This window comes from Aquila chrysaetos, chromosome 6 (assembly GCF_900496995.4).
Source record: "Aquila chrysaetos chrysaetos chromosome 6, bAquChr1.4, whole genome shotgun sequence".
Classification (NCBI taxonomy): Eukaryota; Metazoa; Chordata; class Aves; order Accipitriformes; family Accipitridae; genus Aquila; species Aquila chrysaetos.
The window spans coordinates 41,876,149-41,897,578 of record NC_044009.1 but is presented as its reverse complement, the minus strand read 5'-3'; the positions used below and the strand labels follow the sequence as shown (position 1 = coordinate 41,897,578).

At 38.7% G+C, this 21,430-nt stretch overlaps 1 protein-coding gene across 5 annotated transcripts in view; it reads left to right on the top strand.

Moving 5' to 3' along the window:
• Positions 1-21,430, top strand: part of MYLK (myosin light chain kinase) — a 225,222-nt gene that overhangs the window by 81,177 nt on the left and 122,615 nt on the right. For all 5 annotated transcript variants that reach the window (XM_030017474.2, XM_030017475.2, XM_030017473.2 and 2 more), the window contains exons 3-6: positions 12,072-12,279; positions 14,114-14,162; positions 17,085-17,250; positions 20,661-20,826. In XM_030017474.2, coding sequence (XP_029873334.1) covers positions 12,072-12,279; positions 14,114-14,162; positions 17,085-17,250; positions 20,661-20,826 — 589 coding nt within the window. The remainder of the gene's footprint in view (positions 1-12,071; positions 12,280-14,113; positions 14,163-17,084; positions 17,251-20,660; positions 20,827-21,430) is intronic.

Here is a 21,430-nt window from a genome sequence, read left to right as displayed (position 1 = left end):
AGAGGGCTGCAAAGTTTATCTTCCCTGTTTTGTTGAGAGCTTTTGTGTTTGCCCTTGCCTTTGAAATCTTTTTGGCCCATTCTACAGACACTTATATTCTGCAGAGCTGTCTGGCAGTATTGAAGTTACTCGGAGCTGGCAGAGTTGTATCTTATTCTATTGCTCACATTCTCCTATGGTGGTGAGTTAACATTCTCTTATTTGTAACACTATTTTATATGCTTCTCATTTTGCTGCCAAGACTCTGGACCTGTTCTGTCTGGACCCTCTTTACTGTTACTTGATACCTTGCACTTTGATACCTGTATACAAACACATTAATATGATGTTGATGGCTTCACTCATGATTCAGGGTTAGAAGAGCAGCTGCCCTCCTCTGCTGCAACTTCAGTTCAGTCTTCGCATTGATTGCTGCAATAGCAAATTTGTTGGCAAGGGGGAAATATGGTCAGATTATTTGATCTAACATTACTAAATATGGAAAGATCATTTCCTTTTAGTGTGAGTTTGGCAAAGTCTCTGAGTGCCTCCGTGTCTCAGATCTTCAGTTATGAAGTCAGAGTGACACTTTCCCACATGACAGCTACCTATTTTGGAACTGAAAATGTCTTCAGTTTGTACATAACTTGGTATCCTTCACACTCCTCCTTTGACAAAATGTCAGAATTTCACCACTTTGCAGAGACCTTGTCATCTTCGTGTGCCAATTTAACTCATAAAAATGTGCAACAACTACAGGGGAGTAGGAGGGAGCCAGGACAGCATCTGGGTGGCAATGGGGGTAACACCCTAATCTTCCACCTAGATTTTATCCAAGGTTTATGGCATCTGACTGCTTTTGAATTCCCAACCTAGGGAAAAATTGGACAATGACTAAATATAAATATAGATCTAAAGATGGACAGAGATTCAGTCCATTTATAATCCCATCTTAAGATCAGAAAACTTGTATTTACAGAAAAAAAAGGTCCAGGTGAGCTATATGGGTGGTTTGCATAAAACTCTCCTCATGCGCTTAATGGCTACAGGTCAGCTGGCTACAATGTGGGGAAAGTAAAAAGGCAGATGTTACTGCTGGTAGAATGATTTATTAAAGCTCCATCAAAAAACCACTGCCACTCTGAGACTGCAACACCTGTGTGAAAATGCCCCCATTAGTGTAACAGAGGGTTACAACCTCTGATTCACTTGCTGATTGACATTATAGCTACAGAGAAATGTGTTTCTCTGTACAGTGTGTTCCCCTCATGTCCATTATACTGGAAGGGGTAGAGTCCACCTTCATAGTCTTCTGTATTTCATCTGAATGATGTTTCAGGTTATTTTGGGTCTGTCTGAAGACTCCTGTAACAATGTTAATTTAAATTGAATAAATGTAAACTTATTTGTTAAATGAAATAAAATCTAATTTAGGAAAAGCACCTATGCATGTGATTAATTCCAAAAGACATAAGTAGGGTTTATGCATTTTCTTAAGAGCTGTGTTAATTGGGGCTGGTGTTTGAACTTAGAAATTAAGAAAACTCAAAGCAGCTTGACACTCAGTGCTGCTCTGAAATTCCACTCGAGTCCTTCAGAAATAATTTAGGACAAATGGACTTGTAGATTTTATGGTACCTGGGAAAGCAATGCTTTATTCAAACAGCTATACTCTGGTGACTGAACACAAAGCCAATACTCCATGCACCTCTGGGAACTCTCCACATTGAATTTTATAAAAGAATATGATTAAATGTAGAAGATTGAAGAAGAAATGATCTGCAGCTGCTGTCTGCTTTTCAGTTAGCAGATCATGTCTTCCATGGAGAGGTCATAAATTCTTAACTGCTGGGAGTACCATAAATGCTGATTCCCCTAAAGAACTGTGGTAGTATGTGTAGTGTTCAGCACATTTGCAATCTGCAAAAAGGGGTTGAATAGTGAGATAACAAAATTTGCAGATAATGCAGAACTACTTTAAAGAGTTAAAATTAAAATTGGTGGGGTGCCACCTGCAAAAGGATCTTATTCTCTTTAGTGTCTGGACTATGAAACATCAAATGCCATTTGGCATTGATGAATACAAAGTAGAAAAATAAAATCTACTTAGTTCAATTTTTATTAGCTATTACTATTTAAAAGAGAGATCTTGCCCTGAACAGCTCTCTGACTTATCAACTCAAGGTGGGAAAAAGAGCAAATAGCATTAAAAAATTTTTGGAAAGAAAAAACCCCAACACTCTGCTGTGTCAATCTAGAAATCTGTGGGTTCCCACATTTTGGATGCTACATGCAGTTCTGCCTGTCCTTATCTCAGGCTAGAAAACAGACAGAAAATTTGACAAGGATTATTGGAGGTATTTAATGGCTCCTAGTACAAGCACAGATTGAAAAACAAGGGCTCTTCAGCTTGAACAATACAAGCAGACAAGGATTTGAAACAGGTTTATAAAATCATGAATGACATGGAAGTGAATACAGAATGTTTATTTGCTATTTTCCAAAATATAAAAAAACAGGAAACCACAGTAAAACGTCAGACAACAAGGTTAAAACAGACAGTGCCTTGCACACAGCTGGGAGGCCCACCTAAGCCTGCCCTTATGATGTACTAAGGTACTGTACTTGCTCAGGCTTGTATGCTCTAGAGTATAACTTCTGGCTGTTCTCTAAATTCCCACTATATGCATGAAGTAAATCTGGTTTTGTGAGCATCTCATAACTTGTCATTTTCAGATGGAAGATACAAACCAGCTTTATTTGTATAATTTCTGTAAAGCTTCACAGAAATATAGGGTCCAAAGTGTTCTCCTTACAAAGAAGCTTGCTGTTTTTCATGAATTCTCCAGTGCATTACTGTTTTGGGCACCTTTCCTTTCTTGTAACATCTTTTGCCCATGACCACCATAATGGCTGTGTTTGTGTATGCATTTTCTGTGTGCATGTTTCTTTATGCATTTTAAGATGGAAGTTTTGTCCTTGGGTACCTGAATTTCTACTTAGACAATTAGGAATTGTGAAGTGTGCTAGTAGTTCACTAGGCCCAGTTACATATGTTTCTTCTAGATTATCTAAGTAGCATGCGTGTAATGTCAGCATATGATCTGAACTGAAAGCATGCTTCCAGCCAAATAGAGCATTGTAGAGTTAATGAAGCAAGATCTAATGAGTTTTCATCAGAATCAAAGAATTTTGTATAAGGTAAAATTTTTTCTTCTTGCTATAGAATTCTAGATTGTCAGTACTGGTGTCAGGGAGGGAGTAAGCACAGAAGCATGGCAGAAAGTTGTTCTTCACGTGATCAAATCATTCCACACTGTCTAGGATGAATGGAATTTTTGCCAAGCTCCTGCAGAAACCCTTGCACATTGCCAGCCAGTAAAGTGAAACTCTATGAAAGGGTGTCTCTTCTGAAAATTTAGAGTATCCTTTAACTTTTTATTTTCCCCTAGCTTCTGTCTCACCTGAATTCTGTAATTGTATCCTATGATCTACAGATTAGATCGAGGATATATAATCTGACCTTGGTCCATATAGGTTTATGATACTGTGGGAGTTTTAGTGGACTTCTAAAAATAAACTAAAGTATACTGGTTTTCATTCATATCCCCATAGTTGGGTACAGCAGTCACAATGAGCCAGAAGTCCTCAGCCCTCACTATCATCTTTTAAGTCAGTGAAAACTACGTGTTACTCAGCATCTTCTGAAATTGGGCCACAGGTTTTTCCATGGGACTAGGAAGAGGTAAACTTCATATGGCACACCAAAAGCTGCACTGAAATAATAATTTTAAAGGAACAGCTTTTAATAAATAGGAAGAAAGTGCTAAGTCTCTTTTTACCTTCTGGGTCTCCTTACCCTTGCACTGAATTCTATGAAATGCATCTCCAGGTAATTCTTCTGTATCTCTCATCAAGGCAAATGGGACAATGACAAATCTTGTAGCCTTTCTATGTTAGTGCTGTGGCATATGATCTTTCTAATCGAGACTAAAAGAATATGACATTTCCTTCACTCACAATGTTAACATTAGCAATATCAAGGAGTTCAATTTGGCAAAGGTTTTCTTTTCATTGCCACAAATGAGAATTAAGCAAAATATGTATGGTTTGAAACTTCTGTAGGTGAAACCTTGAGAAGGAGCTCAACATAATTATGCATGGTCTGACATTGCCTAAGAACAGAATGCAGGGCTTGCCAGGGATGGGTACCTGAAGAATGAGTTGTAGCATTTAGTGGTGATTTGCCAACGATTGATTCTACTTTCTAATTCTGATTCTACTTTCTAATTTTGTTTCTTTTTTTTTGTTGCTGGTTTGGGTTGGGTTTTTTTGGTTTAGGTTCGGGGTTGGGGTTTTTTTGGCAAGACAACGGTCTGTTTGAAGGCCTGTGTTGTCATTTTTCTCTCCCTGCTCCACACCATTTGGGAGAAGAAACAGATAATTGCACACACCAGTTGTGAAGACTTACGTCTTCAGAGTTGTGTTCCAGTTAAGGTTACGCCCAAAGAACTAATTTATGAGGACTGTGTGCATGTTGAACAAGAAACCTAAACACCAGATGTAGAGTACCAGAGTTCAGCACTTGAACAAAAACATACCCAAGGCTTACAGAAAGACCATTACCGTTTCTTGTATGTACAATAGGTAATGCTTTGAAGTGAGCTATGTTTAGTCCTAGTATGTATTCCATTTTTGCTTTAAATGAGGCAATTGTAGATTCTGGACTGCTCCGTAGAAGAGGTAGGTTATTTGCTTTGTTTGCAAGGTCATAGCTAAGTCTCCAAATATTTAACATTTTCATGTTTAACCTTGCCAGGCAAGTTCTCTGTTTTAGAAGCAAGCTTTTAAAATGGATAAACTATTCTTGAGATATGGTTTGTGCATGTTTAAAGTCTCAGAAAGAACTTAGCAATGTATCATGTCCGCTTTTCTTTATCAAGAACATCTGCTGTTCATTTGTGAAAGCAAACTGCAGCTTGAGCCTAACAGAAGCTTTGTTACAAGACTTACAAAAGAGCTGCACTGGCCAGAACCATGTTTCCCACCTACACTAACCAAAAAAATTAAATTAAAATAAAAATATACCACCTGTTTGGTGGGGTTGTAGTCACAATGTTCATGTTGTAGTATCCACAGGTTTATAGTACTTTTTTCCTAAGACTGACATTAAGAGGTCACACCAGTATGAACTATTACAACAAGAAGTAGCTTTTTTTGTTAGAGAGCACAGCCCTGTTCCCATAGACAGAGCATGTGTTACGGTGTATCCAGTTCTTAGCATCCTCTGCTAAGTTTGCTCTCAGGTACTTCATTCCCCTCACAAGTCTTTTGATCAAGGTGCAGATCCAAAAACTCTTGGGTCTTGATTCAAGGAAGATAGAGGACACTGGCTAGAGTCTGATGACTATGGGAAACACCTCTTTTTTTGTAGGACCTAGGATGAGCCACATCCATAGAACAGCTGTTACTGTCTGGATTGAATCTCTTGGGGCTGCATGAAAGCCTTCAACTGTATGACCTTCAGATGAGCCCATCTAATACATAACTTGCAATAAAGTGAATAATATTGCATTTTTGCTGATACCTAGACATTGGAAGAAGAGGTACACTATACAGTCTCTACCGCATTTCAAGTGTAAGTGCAAGTGCTTTATATTGTTTTTTCATATATCTTCACTTCTTTGAGTAGAATTACACTTAAAAAATTTGTCACGCTACTTAATCACTTTTCTTCTGCTGCCGAGTCCCTTCTTTTTTTGTGTTAGGCTTTTGTTTGCAGGCAGCACAATAAAGGTCAAAGTTTGTCAAATATTCTGAATGGTTTTCCACACCTCCCTTGACATCTCCTCCTGGTGTGACTTCTACTGATCTGCCCAAAGCATACATTTGGGAGCTCAATGGTAACATCTGGCAACTATAACTGAGGCTATTCTCTTTTTATCCCTTTGCAATTTCTGATCTCTGTGGCCTTTTCTGAGATGTAGTTCCCAGAAATTACTGGCTTCTGGTTGAAGGTGGGCATGGAACAGAGGATAGGCTACAAACCCTTCTCAAAAAGTTACCTCACCCTGGCATTCCTTAATGTTACGATAGGCAGGCAGCCAAATAAGCAAAACACTTGCTATTCATCTAAAGGAGGCCACTGCTGTCAGATATCATCTACCAACCCACTGGCCAGTTTCTCTTAAAAGTCTGTTTTTTGTCCTATCCACTGTGGATGTGGGAAACAGCACCTTGAGTACTGTGTTCAGTTTTGGGCCCCTCACTACAGGAAAGACATTGGGGTGCTGGAGTGTGTTCAGAGGAGGGCAACCAAGTTGGTGAGGGGCCTGGAGCACAAGTCTTATGAGGAGCAGCTGAGGGAGCTGGGGCTGTTCAGTCTAGAAAAGAGGAGGCTGAGGGGAGACCTTATCGGTCTCTACAACTACCTGAAAGGGGGTTGTAGTGAGGTGGGTGCTGGTCTCTTCTGTCAGGTGGCTGGAGATAGAATGAGAGGAAATGGCCTCAAGTTGAGGCAAGGGAGATTTAGGTTAGATATTAGGAAAAATTTCTTTACTGAGAGGGTTGTCAAACATTGGAATGGGCTGCCCAGGGAAGTGGTTGAGTCACCATCCCTGGAGATATTCAAAAAGTGAGTGGACAGGGTACTTCAGGACATGGTTTAGTGGGCAAGGTTAATGGTTGGACTCGATGATCTTGAAGGTCTTTTCCAACCTAAATGATTCTATGATTCTATGATTCTTTTCTGCTTTGCACATACCTTTATGCATTAGAAAACATTTCTCATTATTGCCATTTTTCTTGTAAGACTTGTTACCCAGGTCATCCAAACTTTGTTTTCATGTTGTTTTAATGGTTCCAGACACTACAGTCTGACTGTAAATGTGCTAGGTACACTACTAACCATCAGCATTTTTAATAAATTATTTCTCTGTGTTGCAATGAATGAGATACAAGCTAAGAGCATCACTTTTAATAGCCTCAGGGGTTGCATATCCCTAAAATTCTCAAGACAAGTGGAAAAGTCTATTTTTGCTTTATCAGTGCACATATTAATTAAAACAACAAAAAATTCCATACATTTTCTCTAAGAAATACATTCTGTATTTTTCGATCTCGAATATAAATAGGCACTTTATAAACAGGCTCTTATGATACCAAGTTCTTCTCACTGAGAACCATGGGTCAAAAAGCAGTGTCACTTAGCTACAGGAGCAGCAAACCTGCTTATTTTAGGGTATTAAATACTACCTACTATACTCTGTTATTCTTTAACAGCCTACAAAGGGGACAGTCACCTTCCTCAAAAAGCAGCAAGGTGTGCAAATTGGACTGGAAGCTACATTTTAAATAGCATGTGAAGTATAAAAAGTTGAATAGAGAATATTTCTGTCTTTCAAAGGTAAATTCAAAATCAGTTTTCTTTAAATGGATTGAACCACTCAAGTACAACTGATTCTTTTATTCAATGATTGAATACTTTACATACATAGGTCTTAATTCTGGATTTTGTGGAATTAAAGGCAAAGGTAGTCTACAGAAATAGCACAACTGAACACTATGTGCTGACAGAATCTGAATGTTTTAAAATTCTGACTTCATGGGAGAAGGATTGTCTCTTGAGAGGAATTTTAGTCATTAGTGGAATTCATATTGCAGCATATGAAATCATCTCTATGAGGGGAGTTATTTTGAATAGCAACTTCATAACAGTCGTATCATTGCCAGTCTTAGTACAACTTTTGTTCTGCCTGTCTATATATGATGTAATTTGGGGGAATTTTGTAAACCAAGACATCTTTTTGATAGCTGTTTTCTTTCTGATCTCATTGCTTGTGTGTTGATGTGACCTTGAGCAACAACTTAGGACATTTATCTAGTCCTTAACGTCAAGCACTGAACACCTCAGCGAGTATAATGAACATAATGTTAGAATATGTCATGTAATGTTTGCCATCATTTCCAATAGTGGAAAGTATTAAAGTGTTACTGTCAAAGTGAGCAACACTCAGTAATAGTACACACCCCGTCAGTGTTTCACAGTTACTTACACTTTGGTTTATTGTCAGTTATGGTTAACTCTTTTTGGATGCTGTGGGTTTCCGTTCATCGTCAACCTCACTGGAGCCAGCAACAGTTATTACAAAGCAGGATATAACTTTGAAGTTAAAAGCATGAGCCAAAAGAGTGTGTCTCATTGCCCTAAACTGCTACTGCAACTGTGATGCTTTTAAATAGGCAAACCTATGTTTTTTTGAAATTGGTATATAAACAGCTCTTTTGTGGAGCAGAGATATAGGCCAAGTTTTAGAACATCTTTCCTGCCCTTTCAAACAAGAAAAAGAGTCCCTGAATAAATTTGGCATTGGTGGTCTCTGAATGCCTTTAGGTTTGTGACAATAGGGACTAGTTTGTAGCAGCATATTTTTTAATAATACTATCCTTTAGTGTACAGCTTCAATAGATTTGTTGTATTTTTTTCTCCTTATTTCTTTTATTTTGGAGCCTAGCGCCAGCCCTTTTCAATAGCATTCCCCCAGACCTAGATGCAGAACTGAATCTTAACTCTGAAAGTTTCACAGGCAACAGGTTCTCTCAGCTCTTTCCACTTGTTGTGTTGATGCATGGAGCAGAAGGCCTGTTTCATCTTAGCAGACTTTTCCAAGAAGGCTGAGCAGTTGATGGGTCCAGACAAAAGCTCAAAACTCATGTTTGTGCTAATACAATGGTTATTTGCTGCTTGCTGTCAATTTTCCACTTGTTAGTGTTGTAGAGCAGGTAAAGAAAAGCTGTAGCCACTGGGACTGGCAATACTTACACAGGCCAAGCTGTAAATAAAGGTTATAGCCTTCTGCTGTTGGGCATTAAATAAGCAGATAAATTTCTCTTTGCTGTGGATTTATTCAAGGCAGATGTTTTTAGTGAGCTCTGGAAAGGTTAGGGAGGAATATAAAACCTGCTGCAGTTCTGGAATTGATCCATTAGGATCAAAACCTAGTAACCAGTGATTCGTTTAAGGGTCCCTGACACTTTTATGGCAAGACTATGTATTTCAGAGAGGGCTGGCTCAGTTTGAAACACATTCCATACCCAAACCTGAAATAAATCCTTGCAACAGAGCAATTCTGCAAACTTCTGCTTTCCCATCATTTCATTTTTGACAGAAAATAAAAGAAAAAAAATACAGTGTTTGGGAAGGGAGTGACTCATCCTTTTGAAAGGAAATGGCATGCTGATCGCCTGTGTTTGTGATTTTCTGTGTGACATTTCCTCAGTGTAGAGGTGTGGATGAGCAAAATAATACAGACATAGCAAGCATAAAATAAACACACATGGAAGAAACGGAAAAATACTTAATGTAGGCTTAGCCATGTGATACTGGAAGGGCATGTATAATGCTCTACCAGAGCTTGAGGGGTCAGGTAAAAACGGCCTTGTGTGGTTCAAGAGGGACTTCAGAATATGATAAAATAAAAAGAAAAATGGAAGGAAGGTGTTTCCCATTGCTTCAACCGCAATTGTTCCCTGGGATAAGTGATGGAAGGTTTATGCTTGGGAGCTTTGAAGCTGGGCTGAAGAATACAGAGAAGAAAACACCAGGAGGAATGATTGTGAACTGGAAAAAATAGTAAATATATTAGGTGTCGTGTAATTGATGACATGTATTCACAGGCCAGAATCTCAGCAGCTGTAAACAGATGTGGCTAGACTAACGTTAGTAAAGAGGTTGTGATGTAATGCACTGAAAAGGTGATTCTTTCTTCACACCAATTCAAGTGCTACTCTGTCATTTTACTGTGTTGTATTACTTGAAATAGCAGTTTCAAAGCCATTTTGCCTCAACTATTTCAAATTCAAGGAAATCATAATACCCAGTGAAGCAAAAATGAGAGGTAGAAACTCCATTCTGATATACTCTCTGGCTTTGGGTAAGTAAAGTAATCTCTTTTGGTTTCTTAATCTAAAATGAAAAGATAGGTAGGAGAGCATTGACAAGTTAATAGTAAGAAACAGTTCTTTGGTACAAGCCACTTTCTGTACCAGTGAGCACTTTATCAGCTAAGAAGAGCTACACTACTATAAAAATCTCATATTGATGCTTCACAACTCCATTTTTCTGAAAACAAGATGTGCTGAGAAAGGTATTCCTGGGAGCCTGCCCTCTGAGTAAGCACTAAACCAATGTGCTGGAGTATGGGGTGTGGCTGAGTGGGAGCTGCTGTTTTTCAGAAAGCACAGGAAAGAAAAGGCATGGCTGCAAAGAGCTTTAGAAAGATGCTGTGGTATTTTTAAACAGCAGTCGATTCCCCATTGTGCAAGATCCCACAATGCGTTCTTCATAGAACATGGCTCTTACTTAGGTAAAGACAGAGTCAGAAAGAACTTAAGAAGTTTGTACCAGAAGTGGAAAGTTTCTCCAGCTTATTCAGCATATTCATGCTCTTGGCAAACATTAATGTCCTCTCTCTGTATATTGAGTAAGTAGTGCCAGGAAGAAGGGTTTGCCACATCCCTGGCAAAATTAATTTGTCTGAACTGATACCCAAGGATTAAAGGAAAGAAAAAATTTCTGACAGCTGTAGGTTAAGCTCCAACAGATGAGAAACTCAGCTGGAGTGAGGTGGGGCTGGATTAAAAATGAAAGGTTTTGAAAGAAGAGAACCAAGAATGGGTAAGTTTGGTTGGCTAAAGAAAGTAAGTGCTGTGCCGTCAGAAGAAAGCAGAGCTGAAATGCGGACTGGAAACTGAGAGGAGAATGCTGGGAGGAATTTGCACAAGCCACAACCAAGCCTTCTTCAAATCAAGACAGATCATGAATATTTTGCCCACCTGGAGGTTGAAGAAACTTCCTGTTCAGTTGCCAAGATTTGATAATGTAGTTCAAAATGCAACATTGCTCCTTTGCCAGTGAGCAAACACAGCCACAACTATTACTCATCCCAGCTCATCTTGATCCACTCAGTTACTTCATGACATGTAGGCAAAGGATCAAAGGGTCGGAAGATGGAGAGCTAACATATCAGAATGGGGGAATAGGAAAGAAGGGGGAAATACTGTAATCAGGAGTTGTTATGATGACTGGGGAAGTGTGCTAACAGTTAACACATACTAAAGTGACCTTCAAAGAGGATGGCATGTCTCATAAAGCAGAGGAAGAGCCTTTGTCTGAGGAGTTAATTCTCTGGTGGAAACTGGTGTATGTCTGCTTTTCCCATTTTTTTACAAAAGAAAGACACAGATCCTCAGCAGGTTTCAACAGCTCGATTGAAATTGATAACTCCATTCTCAGTTATACCAGCTGAGAATCTGCCTGCAAAACTAAATGTATCATTAATGCCATAGCAGGCAAGGATATATTAATATGGTTGCTATTTAATGAGCACAGGACTGGTTCATTTTGTTGAAAACTCTTCTTTGGGCTACCAGTAGACCACAAAGCTCTTTAAGTCGAGCAGTGTGTTTGTGTGAATATGTCTAGGTCTTTATAATCCCCGAACCACCATAACATGAGAATGACCCTTAATGATACTTTCTCAAATTGCAACTCCTTATCTTCTGCTTTTAAAGATCAAGACAAAATTTTGTATGTGTCTGCATTTCTTGCCTGTATATTGTCAGGAGCTACTATATCTTAGCACATTTGAAAATTAGATGGCTCCATACAGATTTACAATATAAGCCTAATCCTTAGCAGCAATGCTAGAAATTTTTGGTCTAGATACCTTGCAGTCTTGCATACTTAGAGGTATAGTAGCACTACTGCCCTTGAGTCTCTGAACAATGGGGACCCAGGTGTCAGGATTCTTCATTGGCACCGTCACTATGTTTCTGCAGGTAAACCATTCTAGTGGGAAACTTTTCTGTGTAGGTATCTATTTGCCTGACTAGTTTTATGATTTTAACAGTTTGACTTATCCAAGAGTTTTTTCATTTCATTATGTTCTGCCATTTGGCTTACAAAGAGTATGTGTTTAACAGCTCCTGCATCAAGAACTTTCCACTGTATTGCTAAATGTCCAAGATTTCTTCCTAATACCATCATCTGTTATGTTTGCCTTCTTCCTCCACTCTCTCTCACATATTTCCAGGTCAGAGGCTACCCCGAGCCTCAGATCACGTGGTACAGAAATGGGCATCCTGTCCCAGAGGGAGACCACTATGTCGTGGACCGCAGCATTCGGGGGATATTCAGCTTGGTAATCAAAGGTGTACAGGAAGGTGATGGTGGTAAATACACCTGTGAGGCTGCAAATGATGGTGGGGTTCGTCAAGTGACTGTGGAACTGACAGTGGAAGGTAAGAGGATACTTATACTGTTGTTGCGATGATTATAGAGTTTAATTAAATGAACAAGCTGGGTTAAACTGTCTGGTTAAAATCACAAATGTAGACACATGCTTCCTTGCTGGTGCAAGAGTAGGATTCAGTAATTGCATTTCACAGTTTAAGACATTTTGCAGGGAACTACATGTCTATAGCTAGATATAATGTGCGTTCAGTTTCAGATGTGTATGAGGATGCCCAGGTAACAAAAGACCTAGCTTTAAAGACTTTGCTTTAAACTTTGTAATTTTCATGGAAGCCTCTACTCCGGACAGAAACAAAGGCCTGGAAAGTTAGCATTTTCTCTCAAGCGGTAAAAACTGTGGCGATATTGGTTGCTTCACAGCCTATCAGATAGGCACAGTGAGCCAATGGGTTTCTGGAGTTCTCCATGCATGCTTCCATTTGCTAAGCTGAACGCCTGGTTGTAATTGCATGCTTAATGTCACACAGGAAACAGCCAAGATCAAACCCAGGAATTTTTAAGAGAACATCTGCATATTAGATAGTTGCAAACTGCCAAATTTAAGATTTAAAGAGTGACACAAAGCCAGGGAAGGATGGCAATCAATTGTACTGCTTCTCTCTTTGCAATTTGGTCATGTCAGAGATCTGCTGAATATCAAAGCTTCTCAGGTCACAACTTTGTGTTGAATTCTTGAAGCAAAGCAAAAATACACAGCAGTCCTGAAACAATCAGCATTTGGGTTTATTCAGACTTAAAATCTCTAACAGATATCCTCAGAGTACATACTGAAATATGCATAGATCTGGCATGATTGTTACTGCCTTCTGTTGTAAAAATTATGCAAATTCTCTTTTTTCCCCCTAGTTTTAAGTTGTGACAACTTTTATGAGTGACAACTTGCATGGAGGTGGAGGATTTTTTAAAGCTATTTTTATATCAGTTTTTCTGACCTCAGCTTTGCTGCAGTTTAAAAGCAATTTCATGGCAGTACCCAATGACCGAATTTCTCAGAGTTTAAGAATTACGCGGTCTTTATTCTAAAAATCCCTCTGTGCATCAAGATAGCAAAGCTCAGATTTTTTCCTATTCTCAGCAAAGATATCTATGTGGGGCTGATTGCTACTTGAAAAAATGAGTGACTGAAACACAATCTAGTCTTTCCATCCTGCCTGGCTGTCCTATCTGACAGCAATGTAGGTTCTTATAAGGCTCTAGAACAAATATTTTTTCACAGCCATCAAAACTGTTTGTTTCATGCTGGCCACTTTGGATCTACCCCAGGTCACTACCCTTTTTTAATGTGCCAAAGCTACCAGGAATGCTTTGTGCGGTAGATGGCGGTGATCTTACATGACTTTGTACACATCTCCCTATTGCTCACACCAGAAAGCATGATGAACTATAGTGCTTCAGAAAGAATCATTTTACAGAAAAGGTAGTCTGGGCTAGCACAGAACTAAAAAACAAATCAAGTAAAGTCAGACCTCTTTCAGAGCCCAAAACCCTTTTTTTGCTATCTTAATTTGAATTAGTGCTGCACTGTAGAAATTAGACACAGTGTTTCATTCACTTGTTTAAAAATATTCTTTCATGCATAATCTGCAGTGTTGTTACTACTGAGGCCAGGGGTTAGCTGGTAACTCCGCTAAAACTTGTTTTTGAAATTGGAGAGCTTAACTTTGGGCTACAGATGACATAACCTTATACTGCAGGTGTTGCATTCCTCCTTTATGTTTGAAACCTGGAGAAATGCATATTTTACATAGTCTTTAGTATCTGTAATTCCCAATGGTCTTGACAAAACTTCTGACTTCCTGTCTTTCTGTCTTATGCTTACAGGAAACTCCTTGAAGAAATACAGCCTGCCATCCAGTGCCAAAACCCCTGGGTAAGAAGTCCACTGGCTTTGATATTTTTTAACAGACACCTAAATATGTTTTGGTAGAAAAACAAGTAAAATGGCTCTTTCTAAAGAATAACCACTTCTCTGGATTTTAAGTGCTTCTTGCATTTTGTCTTTAGCTCTGATTCACTTTGAGGGCCAGTCAAAAAGGCTTGGATTCTTATCTAGTTTTCAGCAATTCCTCACTGGAAACTTATCCACAAGGCTGCTTACCTGTGCAAGAATCAGAGGTAATGGAGGAAAGCAAAGCCTGGTGATTAATGACTTAGTTCTGCACAGCATTGCATTGGAATAGAGTAACTGTTTGCCATGATTTCTCACACTTGTGAGATGGGGATAGCAAGAATGGCTGGGCTCTTGGAGGCAGTGCAGTGCCAGCTACAGCAGCATCTGAAAACAAACACTTCGATATCTGTGAACTCAAATGCTTTAAGTTCAAATCTCAATTTATCCCAAGCAGAATAGCTATTATGAGAGCTGCTCTGTTAGTAAAATGGTTGAGGCTGTCAGGAAGACATAAGTAGCTTAATACAGCTACTGCTCCCTCATACTGACAGGAATTAATCTGGCTGAAAACAGAACAATCTGCTGGTATCTGCAATTTTGCACCCTCTTGTCTCCGCTCTCTGATATTCAGAAATCCTTCCCCACATCCTCCATAACCTGACAGTCTCCTTATAAAGCCAGAGCAAATACTGCTTTAAGAGTCATCAGTAAGAAAGAAAAGCAACTGAAATCAGCACTCTCTCACATATAATTTAAGTATTTCCAAGCAACACAGTGGGTAAACTGTAGTCCAGAAGAAAGGATTGTTCTGGTTTGGAGTGATTTAGCAAGAATAGTTTGGAGTAACTGTTAGCAAGAATGGGTTGATGGGGTGATCTATACTGGCACACAGAAGAGCCTTCTTGCTGTCATGTAGTTTCTGCACTTCACTAAGCACTTACAATTAAGTGAATGCCACTGTTTTAAAAGCCCCAGGCCTAATTATTCCAACAGCTGAATTCATTTCTTTATAAGTGGCTTGAATTTAAGCAGAATTATTTCTGATTTATATCCCTGGACTGTGTCACCCTGGATTATGTTTCTGATTATGTTAGTGATCAGAATACAGATAGTTAAAACTGAAGATTTTATTTTCATCATTGATATGAATATTGTTTATGTATGTTTTGAATTTTAAAATTAATTGAGATTACAACAGTGAAAATAGTAAGTGAAACTGAGTAATCAGGAAGGCTTTTACATGATAATGTCTGTATTGCAAATGTACTACTAGAAATACACACATGCTAAATAATCAAAGCAAGAAAGGACAGGATTTGTTATACATTCAGACTTTCCAAAGCACTATCCTAATCCATTTCATGGAGTTAGAGTGATTTTCCTCACTTTTCATTCTCATGTGTTTTACTCCTATTCACTATTAATAATTTTATGGCATGGAAAGTTTATGCCTTGCATAAACAGGGAGGAGGGAAAAGAAAAAAAAATTACATTTCAGTTTGTGTTTATCTAGGAGACATCCATAAAGCTGCAGGCTAGCTAGTAGTTGATTTTCTTTTAATGCATTAGTATATGTGTATAGATACATAAATACAGAAACACCACCTAAAGATGGTCACTAAAAGACTTCTTTAATACACATTTATGCTCTTCTTCAGTGGTAGCATGAGGAAGATGACATTAAAAGCTATCAGTTAATTATGTGATGAAGCGTTTTCCATTTTAGCATATTGCGGTCACCCTTCTCTCCCAAGACTTTTTGCTGGTCCTCTTGTCCATGTAAATCCTTTCATTATGGTATCGTCTCTTACTTAGAAACCTCGAGCTGCCTATATGGCAATCATCATGTCTTGGCAGCACCTTGGACTAAGGCAATGCAGTCACTGTTAGTATCTGACACCTGGTAGAAATGGTGAGATATTGACACATCTTACTTGCATGTGGTAAAACGCCATCTGGAAAAGAAGGCCTTGAAAATAGTTCAGTTTGCTTGAAATTAAAGGTTAAAAAAGAAAAAAAAAAAGAAATCACCATCTGCTAATGTGTGCTTTTGCTGTACCAGACCTTCAGAGCAAAGAGTGTAAGTGTTCCCTTTGACATTAACAGACCTGAAGTTGCACCTTTTTTTTTTCATGCTATAATACTGCTTGATGTTTTACGTTTTATGGCTGTGTAACTGAGGGGTTTGGACTGCAGTCACTGATGTCACTCTAGTTTCATTCCACATGTCGTTTCCCAGCTGTGCCATCCATGTAAGTAGAGCTGGGCATTTACACTTAACAGACGTTCACCTGGGATGAGTGTACTTTGGTTTTGTGCCCTTTTCATGTTTGCTTTGCAAACATTGTAGTGAATGAGATTCCAAACAGAAGCCTTCCCCAAACAAAAAATATTTACTAGGACATGTCAGAAATGTTGCAAAACCAAGTTGCTGATTCATAAATCAGAAATTACTGTGTCATTGCACAAAAAGTCAAAACAAATTGCATGATAAAGAACTGTGAACAGTGAACAAGTATGCACAAATAATCTATTAGGAGGCAATTAAGAAACAGAAAATGGGAAAAACTAAATGAATGCAGTGTTTCCTATCATTTGGTTTGCCCAGCTCTGCTTATAAGCAACTGAAATTGTCCCCAATATCTGTTATGTGAGTTATGTGTATGCTGGATGAGGGTGTGTAGCATCATACTATTCAGTTGCATGAGGGTCAAGAGCAGTCATCATCAGCATTTCCATTTTTTCCATTGGCCAAAAAAAATCATGTAACTATAATCTTGAGTACCACCAATTACATACCCTTGTTGGCAGACTACTGGTCTAAAACGCTTCCTGAAGTGTGCTCTAACCACGACAGCTTCCAGTTCTTCTGTAAACCCAGGATGTCAATTGCCTTTCCAGGGGAAGACTTACTGTTCCATCTGTGGAGCACAGGCCAAGCATCTGGGGAGAGAGTCCACCCAAGTTTGCTACAAAACCTAATAGAGTTGTTGTGCGCGAAGGCCAAACAGGCAAATTCTCATGTAAAATAACAGGACGACCTCAGCCTCAAGTAACTTGGTTTAAGGTATGATTTCCAAAAAAAATAATGTTTTCTTTCTCTTTTGAAATTTTGTGACTTGAAAGGATGAAATGCACTTGCCACTGCAAATTATCATGGCGAGAATTTACATACGAGGAGAGACATATTATTCCTCATTTTTATGCTGAATGAACTCACAAAAGGCAATAGCATTCCTTCTCAGTATAAACTTCTTCCTTATCTGTCTCATTGTTGAAAATATTTGTACAAAAAAATCACCTGAAAGCACAAAACAAGATCCAGGTTCCATTAGAAAAATAGCGAGTATGGGACATACTTGCCCAAAGATCTTACTAACGAGATAAAAGAAATAGACAAAGGATGGAAAATGTGAATATTATCATATCTTTTTTATAGAGAAGGTCTGCAGGGATTTAATGCTTTGACAGTGGTTACAGAGGAGTCTTTGACAGCTGTGAAAATCACAGCTATATTTCCCAAGTTCCATGTCAGTGTCTCAGTCATCAACTGCCTTTTCTGTATCACTCACATTGGGTTTTACCTGTACATTAGAATGAAGATGATGTTTGCAAAGAAATGAAATTGTATTGAAAAGAAAATTAACTGTTTAGGAATTAACAGATATGATTGGGTTTTGGTATGCACGGTTGTTTTTGCAAATAAAAAAAATATCCAAGGCAGATGAACAGCAGTTCAATGGTTTCAGTCTGACATCTGCTAAAACAGTGGTAGCAGAGAAGTGTCTGACATAAAATAAAGGAGATCTGAGCTGTCAACTTCAGGCCTGCAATAAAACTGGGAATTTTGAACATCTGTCATTTACAAAAAAAGCGTTATAAATGAGTGATATTTAAAATTCATTAGACTATTAAAAAAGCATTGAAGACTTAAGTCCTAGTGCCCCCTTTGGGCATACACAAGATCTCCAACCACTTTTTTTTTGTTAGTAAGGAGAGAGCTTTCAGGTGATAGTTAAATATTACACTGATTAGGCCATTTTTACTGAAACAATTAGCACTTTAGAGAATTACAATTACTTTCTTTAATTTGGGAAAACAAATATATGACTGCTCTGTTGGCATCCTGCTCCACTTCAGCCTTCAACAGACAGTTGCCTTATGTATAGTAAAAACAAAACAAAACAAAACAAAACTTTTCTCAGAGGTTTTATTCTCTTCTGGTGTCTCCAGGTTTTCTGGGGGGAGGGGGAAAGAAACCACAAAAAAACCCAGAAGACTGCTCATAGGGCAGGGAATTACTTCCAAGTCATGGTCTGCTTTATTCCAGACTTATCCTTGTTGTCTGTAATACAAGAATGCCAGGGTACTTCTCAGAAAACAAGCAGCCTCTTGCTGTGGAAGCACTCGCAAAGACATCTCCTTCAGTTGGCAGCTCCATCTAGAGTCTGCTTCTCCCTCTAGCTGCCATCAGTTCTTTTGGGCCTGCTGGCTCTCTAGGCAGTCTGCAATGCAGCTGCTCCACAACAGCCTGCTTCCAGTCCCACCAGACTCACTCAGGTTTTCTAGCCATGCAACTCAGTGCAAAACAGGATTTGTGATTCAGTTCTCTTTGTTCAGGGCTGCATGGTAAACAGCAAGTAGGGACTAGCAATCCAGCACCTTGGATCTGTACTTTGGTACTTCTTCATACATGTTTTTGCAGTTTATTAGAGGTTATATTATATATTTTGCTATTGATTGTCAGCTTCTATAATGTGTTATTCTATAATCTGGCATTCATTGTCTGATCAAATGAATTAAGTATGCAAAGTTCTTGTTGTTAGTAGTTCCATGAGTTCTGTTCATATTTATGTCCTTCAAAGACATATTTCAATATTTGCAGGTCTGCATATACTATTCTGTAAAATACAATAGGTATGTTTTTCAGAGGTTCAGTAGTTGTACCATTGCTGGCCTGCAGACACCCAGTCCAGTCTCTTGAACTTATCCTCAGTCCATCACTTTTGACTAAATTGGTTTTCTTTAGGCTTTCATAATACTATTTTAGCATCTATTTTGAGCACCATGAAGCTGTCTTTCAAGAATTCATATGCTTTGTAAAGGGCAAATGTGTTGTTGCTTTTTATCAGAGTTTTTATTGGCAGCTTGTTGTTGTGAAGTCTGCTTTTGCATCCCTATTCTTATGGCATGGATTAACAGGTAATCATGCACGTGCTTTGGCTAGCTGCAAACAAGCTCAGGCCCATAATGCTTCTGGTCATGTCAGGATGGCACTGCAGGGTCCTGCTGAGTGGTAGGTATTTCAGCTCTGCCTCAGCATCATGGAGTTGAACTTACATGGCTGCTGGACCACATCTGGCTAGTGCAGAGCCAACACATGACCACCTTCCATACAGCATGGAAGCTTTATAAACAATTAAAATTGCACTTTTCAGAACTAATGAATAACCTTTTGTGTAAATGTCTTACTCTGTTTATTATTTTCATTCCCCTTTTCTTGCTCGTTAAGTTGGAAAGAACAGAAGCTTCTAAGGTATCACCACCAAACCCCTGGCTTGAAATAGCTTTTTTTATTCAAATAGGACTTAGAGCACCCAGATAGCAGTGAGTTGATGGAGACTTCAGGAATGACAGTGTCTGAAAACACTATAGTGTTTCCCAAATGTTTAATGACCAAAGCCCTACAAATCGTACATTTGTATGCTTTTCCTTCCTAAACTCAGGATAGGAAAAGCTGTGGTGCCTGATAGCAAGGGACTCCTTTAATGGCTGCTGCTGAACCAGAAGCACTGATTTGCTCACAAATGAAGTGTTGGTCCATTATTTCATAGAATTTAAAGGCAAAAATTGTCATTCTGATCACCTAATCTATGTAACATAGCGTATAGAACTACATGCATTTCTTCCTGCCTCAAAGCCGTATCTTTTGATTTAACTCCAGTGTAGCACTGCAAAGGAGCTGTGTTGCAGCAATGCCTCTTAATGTATGCCTAGTGCCTTCTGCCAGCCCGACCTGGCCACAGATAAGATCCTCTTATGCAGAATCTTTCCAGTTGCTGAAGTGATACAGCATAAAGGAGCTATTGAGGGAGAGAGAGCTACTCCCCAACTTGGAAGTTTTTGCTTAAAAGTGTGATCTTTGACATGAACAAACATGAACAGAAAACTGGGTTGAGCCCACATACAGTGAAAAGAAATTTTTCTAGGAATATGGATATAGTAAATAATGAAAAGCCCAAACCGAACTGACATGAGTGGGTGGCAAAATGCAGGGAAAAACAGCCTCCTGAAGGTATGAATTATAGAACTTTTGGACACAGTTTTTTGTTTATACCATCTGAGTATTATTCACAGAAGGAATTTGGCTAAAAGATAGGAGAAAGGCATTTTGACCTGACGTTTTACCAAAAAATTTCTTGCTCCCCTTCTCTTATGAATAGTTAGCTGTCTCATATTGTCTTGTGATATTTGCAGGGTGATATTCAGTTGCAGCAAAATGAGCGTTTCAACATGTTTGAGAAAACAGGCATCCAATTCTTGGAAATCCAAAATGCTCAGCTTGCTGATTCAGGAATTTACACGTGCACAGTGGTAAACAGCGCTGGGAAGGCATCTGTGTCTGCAGAGCTCACCGTTCAAGGTACAGCAAAGAGTTTACAGGAGAGAGCACAAGTGAATAAGAGATATTCCTTTAAAATATCTTTGCTTGTGTTCTCAGTATAAGCATTCGCTTTTCCCCATTATCTTCCTCTGTCTTCATTAAATAATACTGTGATAGCTTGGAGCATGCTACAGCTGAAAACATTGTGTTGGTTCAATGGGAAAAAGGCTATCCAAATGCTTTGTAACAACTTTCTCTAAAACCAACTTTTCACTTTTACCGTGGTTTTGACCTCCATATGTTTTGAACATAGATTTTAAATTCAGCGAATGGAAACCTTGCACTTGTCACTATAATCAGTAATTAATTTTGTATTTATTGAGTATCAACACCAGATGCACCTTTATACCAGCTCCCTTTTGGGAAACAAAATTGTATCTGTATTTGTAGAACCAGGAAAGTAAAGTAAAGGAGCATAACCCTAAACTGTAAGAGAAAAAAACCAGCTTAATGAGATTAAAATTCAGGCTTCTCAACTCCCAGCCCTGCCTATTTCACTGCTGTTAAAGGAAATAATTGTCTTTATATAAATAATTTAGGATGTTCTATTCCATATAGGCATTACCATATGCAGTTCATTTTG